Source organism: Oncorhynchus tshawytscha, linkage group LG12, assembly GCF_018296145.1.
Source record: "Oncorhynchus tshawytscha isolate Ot180627B linkage group LG12, Otsh_v2.0, whole genome shotgun sequence".
Lineage (NCBI taxonomy): Eukaryota > Metazoa > Chordata > Actinopteri > Salmoniformes > Salmonidae > Oncorhynchus > Oncorhynchus tshawytscha.
In genome coordinates, this window is record NC_056440.1 from 8048495 (window position 1) to 8059406 (window position 10912).

General features: G+C 45.5%; 1 protein-coding gene across 1 annotated transcript; it reads right to left on the bottom strand.

Moving 5' to 3' along the window:
* Positions 1-681: 681 nt before the first annotated feature.
* On the bottom strand, positions 682-3150 carry LOC112263955 (C-X-C motif chemokine 11-1-like). Its single transcript, XM_042331269.1, has 4 exons — positions 2818-3150; positions 2491-2617; positions 2015-2107; positions 682-1319 (listed from the first exon to the last, which is right to left on the bottom strand). Exons 1-4 carry the CDS (start codon positions 2885-2887, stop codon positions 1307-1309), a joined length of 303 nt encoding a protein of 100 aa, XP_042187203.1. The 5' UTR covers positions 2888-3150; the 3' UTR covers positions 682-1306.
* Between the last annotated feature and the right edge of the window lie 7762 nt (positions 3151-10912).

The following is a 10912-nucleotide window of genomic DNA, read 5'->3' on the forward strand; positions in this document are numbered from 1 at the left end:
CCGAGTCAATGTGGAGGCTATATGCTGTGGCTACCGGTACCGAGTCAATGTGGAGGTTATATAATGGGGCTACCGGTACCGAGTCAATGTGGAGGCTATATACAGGGGGTACCAGTACAGAGTCAATGTGGAGGCTATATACAGGGGGTACCGGTACAGAGTCAATGTGCTGTTGTACAGGATAGTCAAGGTAATTTGTAATGTGTCTATGCATTGATAGTAAACAGTGGGTAGGAGCAGTGTAAAAACAATGTAGATAGTCAGGGTGGCCATTTGAATAGTTGTTCAGCAGGTTTGTGGCTCGGGGGTAGAAGCTGTTAAGGAGTCTTTTGGTCCTAGACTTGGCGCTCCGGTATCGCTTGCCATGTGGTGGCAGATAGAACAGTCTATGACTTGGGTGACTGGAGGGGATTTGGCAGTTCTAACAGTCAGTTTCTTGATGGGCGCATGACACAATCGTGTCTCGGAGCTCTACGGCTTGGTTTTTGCTCTGACATGCGTTGTCAACTGTGGGAGCTTATATAGACAGGTGTGTGACTTCCCAAATCATGTCCAATCATATGAATTTACCACAGGTGGACAATCAAGTTGTTGAAATATCTCAAGGATGATCAATGGAAACAGGATGTACCTGAGTTCAATTTTGAGGAAAAGAGGTCAAATAAGAGCAAGAAGTAGAGTCAAATGCTTATTTTTTAATTTGATAGAAAACCTGAGAAATACATACATATATTCTTGACATTAAAAAAAAAAGTATATTTACATATTTACATGCTTTTTATTTTTTCCATTGGAAATGCTAGAAATGTCACTCAACTAGTAAGTCATATTGTGTAACAGATACTGACTTTGTACATTTAAAAAACAACTTTCTAAGTACCATTCAACAGTGTAAACACATATTTAGACAGTCTTCAGGCAGTCTTCAGGCAGTCTTTAGACAGTCTTCAGGCAGTCTTTAGACAGTCTTCAGGCAGTCTTCAGGCAGTCTTTAGGCTGTATTCAGGCAGTCTTCAGGCAGTCTTCAGGCAGTCTTCAGGCTGTCTTCAGGCAGTTTTTAGGCAGTCTTCAGGCAGTCTTCAGGCTGTCTTCAGGCAGTTTTTAGGCTGTCTTCAGGCAGTCTTTAGACAGTCTTCAGGCTGTCTTCAGGCAGTCTTTAGGCAGTCTTCAGGCAGTCTTTAGACAGTCTTCAGGCTGTCTTCAGGCAGTCTTTAGGCTGTCTTCAGGCAGTTTTCAGGCAGTCTTCTTTGCATTCCTCCAGCTCTCTCTCTCTATCGAGTTCTCACCTGAACTGGTGTCATTCATTTCACTGCACACTCCTGAAAGGAAAAACAATCATTATCCATATATCATTAGTACATATATCATTAGTACATATATCAGTAATACATATATAATGTACATGTAGTAATATACATATTACTGATATAATGCTGATTTACTGATATAATACTGATTTACTGATATTGTACTGATATAATACTTATATACTGATATAATACTGATATAATGATGTACTGATATAGTACTGATGTACTACAGATGTACTGATATAATACTAATATACTGATATAATACTGATAAAATGATATACTGACATAGTACTGATATAATAGTGATGTACTGATATCATATTGAAATACTGATATAATAATTAAATACTGATATAATACTGATGTACTGATATAATATGGAAATACTGATATAATATGGAAATACTGTTGTAGTACTGATGTACTGATATAATACTGAAATACTGATGTACTGATATAATATGGAAATACTGATATAATATGGAAATACTGATGTAATACTGATGTACTGATATAACACTGATGTACTGATATAATACTGTAATACTGATGTACTAAGTATTGCTCTGTTGAGAAAGATGCAGATGGATCAGTTAGTGTGTATTGAATCTGTAATGAAGTCTGCATATGTTGTCCTCACCTTCGGTTGTTCATTATTTTCTTAATGGTTTTCTGATATAATACTGATATGTTGTCCTCACCTTTGGTTGTTCATTATTTTCTCGATGGTTTTCTTGGCAAATGGAGCTTCTGGATTCAGACACTTTTTCCCTTTTCCGTTCTTCAGAGTGACACTGAATATACATGGAGAGAGAGACTACTGTTAGAAGTTAGCCTTCACCACTTTCCAACTGAGCATATAGAGAAATAATATTATCCTTCTAGCAGGTTTTAAAGTACATCTCAATTTGTAAAAAAAAAGAAATGGCAACATTTACCTTCATGTCCATCTATACACTAAGCTATGCACAATATGCAATTATATTAATATAGCAGACAGACAGACAGACAGACAGACAGACAGACAGACAGACAGACAGACAGACAGACAGACAGACAGACAGACAGACAGACAGACAGACAGACAGACAGACAGACAGACAGACAGACAGACAGACAGACAGACAGACAGACAGACAGACAGACAGACAGACAGACAGACAGACAGACTTCTTACATGATCTCCATGTTCCTGCAGGAGTGGCTGGAGGTGTACACCTCGATCTTCTCAATGTGAAGAGGTTTAACACGGTTCACCAGTCCATTCAGACACAGGCACCGAGCTTTAGAATGACCCACCTGGCCTGGAGATGACAAGAAAAGTTTGTGGCAGGTTTGGTTTTGGCATTATTGCAGCTAAGAACTAAACTCTTCAGTCAGAAATCAAACCTATTATTTTACTACACTTCTCCCTGGCTTTGCAAGTTAATTCATATGCTACAGACTTCTAATAAAGATGTCAAAGATATTAGAAATATAATTGAAGATATTTCAGAGATGTTACCTTCAACATTGACCAGGAGCAGACAGGCCAGGAAGCTGATGAGGACCGTTGATGTCATCATGTTGGTCATGGATACTGCTTCTTCAGTTTCTTTTAGAGTCTGGATGGACAGCTCAGTCAAGTGATGGAAGTTGTGAATGGAGGAGAGAAGAGATAGAAGTTGTGAATGGAGGAGAGAAGTGATAGAAGTTGTGAATGGAGGAGAGAAGTGATAGAAGTTGTGAATGGAGGAGAGAAGTGATGGAAGTTGTGAATGGAGGAGAGAAGTGATGGAAGTTGTGAATGGAGGAGAGAAGAGATAGAAGTTGTGAATGGAGGAGAGAAGTGATAGAAGTTGTGAATGGAGGAGAGAAGTGATAGAAGTTGTGAATGGAGGAGAGCTTGGCTTGTATTTATACTGAATTCCATGCCCTCTCTGGCAGTCATCCAATGAGAGTGGGAGGAAGATGAAAGCGGGAGTTTTTCCCTTTTCCCTGCTTCTCCTTTCACACTAGACATCTTGTTTCTCAGAAACACTCTCTGACAGTGAACCAGGAGGCATGGGGAAGGCAGGGGGAAACAGCCTCTCTGACAGTGAACCAGGAGGCATGGGGAAGGCAGGGGGAAACAGTCTCTCTGACAGTGAACCAGGAGGCATGTTGAAGGCAGGGGGAAACAGCCTCTCTGACAGTAGACCAGGAGGCATGTTGAAGGCAGGGGAAACAGTCTCTCTGACAGGGAACCAGGAGGCATGTTGAAGGCAGGGGGAAACAGTCTCTCTGACAGGGAACCAGGAGGCATGTTGAAGGCAGGGGAAACAGCCTCTCTGACAGGGAACCAGGAGGCATGTTGAAGGCAGGGGGAAACAGCCTCTCTGACAGGGAACCAGGAGGCATGTTGAAGGCAGGGGAAACAGCCTCTCTGACAGGGAACCAGGAGGCATGTTGAAGGCAGGGGGAAACAGCCTCTCTGACAGGGAACCAGGAGGCATGTTGAAGGAGGGGGAAGCAGCCTCTCTGACAGGGAACCAGGAGGCATGTTGAAGGCAGGGGAAACAGCCTCTCTGACAGGGAACCAGGAGGCATGTTGAAACAGCCTCTCTGACAGGGAACCAGGAGGCATGTTGAAGGCAGGGGAAACAGCCTCTCTGACAGGGAACCAGGAGGCATGTTGAAGGAGGGGAAACAGCCTCTCTGACAGGGAACCAGGAGGCATGTTGAAGGCAGGGGAAACAGCCTCTCTGACAGGGAACCAGGAGGCATGTTGAAGGCAGGGGAAACAGCCTCTCTGACAGGGAACCAGGAGGCATGTTGAAGGCAGGGGGAAACAGCCTCTCTGACAGGGAACCAGGAGGCATGTTGAAGGCAGGGGGAAACAGTCTCTCTAACAGGGAACCAGGAGGCATGTTGAAGGCAGGGGGAAACAGCCTCTCTGACAGGGAACCAGGAGGCATGTTGAAGGGGGAAACAGCCTCTCTGACAGGGAACCAGGAGGCATGTTGAAGGCAGGGGGAAACAGCCTCTCTGACAGGGAACCAGGAGGCATGTTGAAGGCAGGGGAAACAGCCTCTCTGACAGGGAACCAGGAGGCATGTTGAAGGCAGGGGGAAACAGTCTCTCTGACAGGGAACCAGGAGGCATGTTGAAGGCAGGGGGAAACAGCCTCTCTGACAGGGAACCAGGAGGCATGTTGAAGGCAGGGGAAACAGCCTCTCTGACAGGGAACCAGGAGGCATGTTGAAGGCAGGGGGAAACAGCCTCTCTGACAGGGAACCAGGAGGCATGTTGAAGGCAGGGGGAAACAGCCTCTCTGACAGGGAACCAGGAGGCATGTTGAAGGCAGGGGAAACAGCCTCTCTGACAGGGAACCAGGAGGCATGTTGAAGGCAGGGGGAAACAGTCTCTCTGACAGGGAACCAGGAGGCATGTTGAAGGCAGGGGGAAACAGTCTCTCTGACAGGGAACCAGGAGGCATGTTGAAGGCAGGGGGAAACAGCCTCTCTGACAGGGAACCAGGAGGCATGTTGAAGGCAGGGGGAAACAGCCTCTCTGACAGGGAACCAGGAGGCATGTTGAAGGCAGGGGGAAACAGCCTCTCTGACAGGGAATGACCTACTCCATAACCGTACAGGGTTTGAATTACAGGGGGGTTACATAATAGAAATATCAATGTGAGCCCCCTCCATATCAACATCTTGCCACCATCACAGCTCAATGTATAGATCGAACCCTGTTCCCATAAAATATCTAAACAGTAAGGGAAGCATGTTGGAGGCATGATATGATCCAAGCTGGCTGAGCAGCACTGAAGAGGACCTTGCATTGCATGACCAAATCCTCCCTGATATTCTGTTGAATGAGAGACAACTATACATTTTCCTGAGAACTCAAAAGACGAATCTCATTTTCAAATACATTCTGGCTATGTAAAAATGTAAAAATGATCCTTATCAAATGAACACTATGCAGGGAGTTGGTAACAGCTCCACAGTAGCTGTACAATATAACACAAATACCATAAAACAAATGCAATATTGTGGTTGTGTTAGTAGAGTCTGAATAATGGATAAAAGTACAAGGTTCAGTGTATCAATCTGGTATATTTATAACATGAATTGATTCACCTAATCAATAAGAGGACTGTGTTAATAGTAGACTACTGTAGAATTACTGACTGGGCGACAAGCAGATTCTGTGGAAAGGTTCCCGTTTCCAGGAAAGAGGTTTAGGTGTCCTTTTGAAAAAAGGCCAAATGAAAGTGAAACTGAAATTGAATACAGGCCTAGTTCCCTCCTTATTGAAGGAATGTAGTTTCATTTCTGGTCTTTCCCATTCACCTCTTACATCTGGTCGGTTTAAATCAAAATCAAATCAATCTTTGTTTGTCACATGCGCCGAATACAACAAGTGTAGACCTTACCGTGAAATGTTGACTTACAAGCCCTTTTTCCCCCATGCCTCACAAAGATGGGCACTGATTGGTAAAACTTTTTTTTTTTAAAGCAGACACTAAATATTCCTTTGAGCATGTTGAAGTTATTAATTACACTTTGAATGGTGTATCAATACACCCAGTCAGTACAAAGATACAGGCGTCCTTCCTAACTCAGTTGCCGGAGAGGAAGGAAACCACTCAGGGATTTCACCATGAGGCCAATGGTGATTTTAAAACAGTTACAGAGTTGAATGGCTGTGAAAGGAGAAAACTGAGGATGAATCAACAGCATAGTTACTCCACAATACTAACCTAAATGACATTGTGAAAAGAAGAACGTCTGTACAGAATAAAAGATATTCCAAAACATGCATCCTGTTTGCAATAAGGCACTAAAGTAAAACTGCCAAAAATGGGGCAAAGAAAGGAACTTTTTTGTCCTAAAAACAAAAGTATATTTGGCGCAAATACAAGACATTACTGAGTACCACTCTTCATATTTTCAAGCATGGTGGTGGCTGCATCATGTTATGGGTATGCTCATCATCGGCAAGGACTCGTTTTTTAGGATTTCAAATGAAACAGAATAAAGCAAAGCACAGGCAAAATCCTAGTGGAAAACCTGTTTCAGTCTGCTTTCCAACAGACACTGGGAGACACATTCACCTTTCAGCAGGACAATAGCCTAAAACACAAGGCCAAATGTACACAGGAGTTTCTTACCAAGATGACATTGAATGTTCCTCAGTGGTCTAGTTACAGTTTTCTTATTTATCATTCATTTCTACTGGCCACGAAATAATAATCTGAAACACAGCAAAGGCGTCCAACAAATTTGTAGAATCACAAGCTTGATGTAGTCATTCCGTGTGAATATGGGACCAACTACTTTACTTTTTACTACTTTTATACACACATAAGTGAATTTGTCCCAAAACTTTTGGTCTCCTAAAATGGGGGGGGACTATGTACAAAAAGTGTTGTCATTTCTAAATGGTTATATGGATAAAAAATACCCTCAAATTAAAGCTGACAGTCTGCACTTTAAACTCACAGTCATTGTATCATTTAATATCCAAAGTGCTGGAGCACAGAGACAAAACAACATCAAAACATTCACTGTCCCTTGTTTTTTTGGAGCTCACTGTATTTGTCCTTTGTACTCCTGCAGGGATACCAGATCCTGGAGTTTTAGGTTGGCTCAGAGGGAATTCCTTCTTGATCGTCAGGGATCGGGGGAAATATGTTTTATGTAGTTGATTTAATACACCAGATTGAAGACATTAGTGAGAAGGTAGAAGTCTGTGAGGTAGACCTTTGAGAAGTGAAACTACTCTCCTTTGATTCCTCAGACTGTTTTCCCTTTACTTCTATTTTTACTTGGTCCTCTGCCACACAGCCCTGTTGGGTGTTACAGACACACAAGGACACCACTGCTTTCCTTGAAATCAAACCATTTCCCTGCTATCCCATTTAGCTATGTTGTTGATTCATCCTCAGTTTTCTCCTTTCACAGCCATTCAACTCTGTAACTGTTTTAAAGGCACCATTGGCCTCATGGTAAAATCCCTGAGCAGTTTCCTTCCTCTTTCGTAACTGAGTTAGGAAGGATGTCTGTATCTTTGTACTGACTGGGTGTATACATACACCATCCAAAGTGTAATTAATAACTTTACCATGCTCAAAGGGATATTTAGTGTCTGCTTTTTATTTGTTTACCTATCGGTGCCCTTCTTTGCGAGGCTTTGAAAAACCACCCTGGTCTTTGTGATTGAATCTGTGCTTGAAATTCACTGCTTTCCTGAGGGACCTTACAGATACTTGTATGTGTGGGGTACAGAGATGGGGAAGTCATTAAAACATCATGTTAACCACTATTATTAAACACAGAATGAGTCTGTGCAACATCCATTTTGGAAAAAGTCAAGGGGTGTGAGTACTTTCTGAAGGCACTGTATGTATGTGGTTATATACGCCCATCCTGTTCCTCGGGTTATTTTAAGATTACCTCGTACCTTCATTCATCAGTCAAATCAGCCACGTGTACTTCAGTCTCTCTCTCTCTCTCTCCCTGTCTCTGTCTCCATCTGTATCTCCCTCTCCGACTCCCTGTCTTTCTCTCGCTGTCTCCCCCTCTCTCCCAAACGTCATTAGAACGGTACTCACCTCTCTCTCTCGAGTCACGCATTACGTAACGACATGCAGATGCAATTAGAAAAGGGTCCATTAGGCACCAAACGGAACAGAAAACAGACGAGTACAAGGGAGGGACACCCTGGACTTGTACAAAAATAAACACTCCTTCTTAGTTTTGTAACGTTGTTTCCTGATGAACATCACCCTGATGAATAACTAATGCTTTAATGACTTCCTCAGCTCAAGTGGATCTGTTCATTTAAAAGCCCCCTTTTGTGGTCCCTCACCGCCGACCAAAGGCCGCATCTCGGCCACCAAACCGGTTAAAGGAGGGGGAACTAACGTCTGCTGGCCGTGTGTCAGAGGCCTGGTGCCTCACCGCCGACCAAAGGCCGCATCTTGGCCACCAAACCGGTTAAAGGAGGGGGAACTAACGTCTGCTGGCCGTGTGTCAGAGGCCTGGTGCCTCACCGCCGACCACAGGCCGCATCTCGGCCACCAAACCAGTTAAAGGAGGGGGAACTAACGTCTGCTGGCCGTGTGTCAGAGGCCTGGTGCCTCACCGCCGACCAAAGCCGCATCTCGGCCACCAAACCGGTTAAAGGAGAGGGAACTAACGTCTGCTGGCCGTGTGTCAGAGGCCTGGTGCCTCACCGCCGACCAAAGGCCGCATCTCGGCCACCAAACCGGTTAAAGGAGGGGGAACTAACGTCTGCTGGCCGTGTGTCAGAGGCCTGGTCCCTACGTCTGAGGGTGGTTTTAACCTTCCTAAGTCTGAGGGTGGTTTTAACCTTCCTAAGTCTGAGGGTGGTTTTAACCTTCCTAAGTCTGAGGGTGGTTTTAACCTTCCTAAGTCTGAGGGTGGTTTTAACCTTCCTAAGTCTGAGGATGGTTAACCTTCCTAAGTCTGAGGGTGGTTAACCTTCCTAAGTCTGAGGGTGGATTTAACCTTCCTAAATTTGAGGGTGGTTAACCTTCCTAAGTCTGAGGGTGGTTTTAACCTTCCTAAGTCTGAGGATGGTTTTAACCTTCCTAAGTCTGAGGGTGGTTAACCTTCCTAAGTCTGAGGGTGGTTTTAACCTCCCTGAGTCTGAGGGTGGTTTTAACCTTCCTAAGTCTGAGGGTGGTTTTAACCTTCCTAAGTCTGAGGGTGGTTTTAACCTTCCTAAGTCGGAGGGTGGTTTTAACCTCCCTAAGTCTGAGGTGGTTTTAACCTTCCTAAGTCTGAGGGTGGTTTTAACCTCCCTGAGTCTGAGGGTGGTTTTAACCTTCCTAAGTCTGAGGGTGGTTTTAACCTTCCTAAGTCTGAGGGTGGTTTTAACCTTCCTAAGTCGGAGGGTGGTTTTAACCTCCCTAAGTCTGAGGGTGGTTTTAACCTTCCTAAGTCTGAGGGTGGTTTTAACCTTCCTAAGTCTGAGGGTGGTTTAAACCTTCCTAAGTCTGAGGGTGGTTTTAACCTTCCTAAGTCTGAGGGTGGTTTTAACCTTCCTAAGTCTGAGGGTGGTTAACCTTCCTAAGTCTGAGGGTGGTTTTAACGAAATTATCGATAACTAAAATGTTCGCTTAATCCAGTAAAAACTCATGCAAGAGACAAAAAATTCACAAATTCTACAGCACAACAACAGAGTCATGTCTTAAGTGTAAAACTAACAATGACTCAATAATCCATGCCTTCTGGGAACGCAGTCCAAACGTTATGGGCGGAGTTAGAATGTTGGCTGTTAGAAGTATTACAATGTAAACGTAAGGTCTGCATATTTCAAGACATCATATGAGGGGGCAGTGAGATACCCGACGGGTTGGACGACACGCTTCGAGTCAATTGTCATGAAAAAAACATATACTTAAAAATTGAGAACAGGTGGGTCAGGACAGGTGGGTCAGGACAGGTGGGTCAGGACAGGTGGGTCTGGGTATGTTGTCTTTTGTATATTTTGTTTTGTGTTGTTTAAAATAAAATTTAAATAAAAAAACAATAAATGAGAGTGGTGCTCTAACAACAATTATTATGTAGTCAAACTTTGACCAACAAATAGGAAGCCAATAGCTCAGACTTGATGTCCATTTTGAAACAGGAAGAGAATGAATGGTCTTTTACCATCCCTGACCCAGTTCCCCTGACCCAGTTCCCCTGACCCAGTCCCCCTGACCCAGTCCCCCTGACCCAGTCCCCAGACCCAGTCCTCCTGACCCATTCCCCTGACCCAGTCATCCTGACCCAGTTCCCATGACCCAGTCCTCCTGACCCAGTCCCCCTGACCCAGTCCACCTGACCCAGTCCACCTGACCCAGTTCCCCTGACCCAGTTCCCCTGACCCAGTTCCCCTGACCAAGTCCTCCTGACCCAGTACCCCTGTCCCCTGACCCAGTCCCCTGACCCAGTCCTTCTGACCCATTCCTTCTGACCCAGTCCTCCTGACGCAGTCCCCCTGACCCAGTCCTCCTGACCCAGTCCCCCTGACCCAGTCCTTCTGGCCCAGTCCTCCTGACCCAGTTCCTCTGACCCAGTCCCCATGACCCAGTCCTCCTGACCCAGTTCCCCTGACCCAGTCCCCCTGACCCAGTCCTCCTGATCCAGTTCGCCTGACCAAGTCCCCCTGACCCAGTCCTCCTGACCCAGTCCCTCTGACCCAGTCCCCCTGGCCCAGTCCCCCTGACCCAGTTCCCCTGACCCAGTCCCCTGACCCAGTCCCCTGACCCAGTCCCCTGACCCAGTCCCCTTTATCCAGTCCCCTTTACCCAGTCCCCCTGACCCAGTCCCCTTTACCCAGTCCCCCTGACCCAGTCCCCATGACCCAGTTCCCATGACCCAGTCCCCCTGACCCAGTCCCCCTGACCCAGTTCCCCTGACCCAGTCCCCTTTACCCAGTCCCCTGACCCAGTTCCCCTGACCCAGTCCCCTGACCCTGTCCCCCTGACCCAGTTCCTCTGACCCAGACCCCCTGACCCAGTCCCCTGGCCCAGTTCCCCTGACCCAGTCCCCATGACCCTGTCCCCCTGACCCAGTTCCTCTGACCCAGACCCCTGACCCAGTCCCCCTGACCCA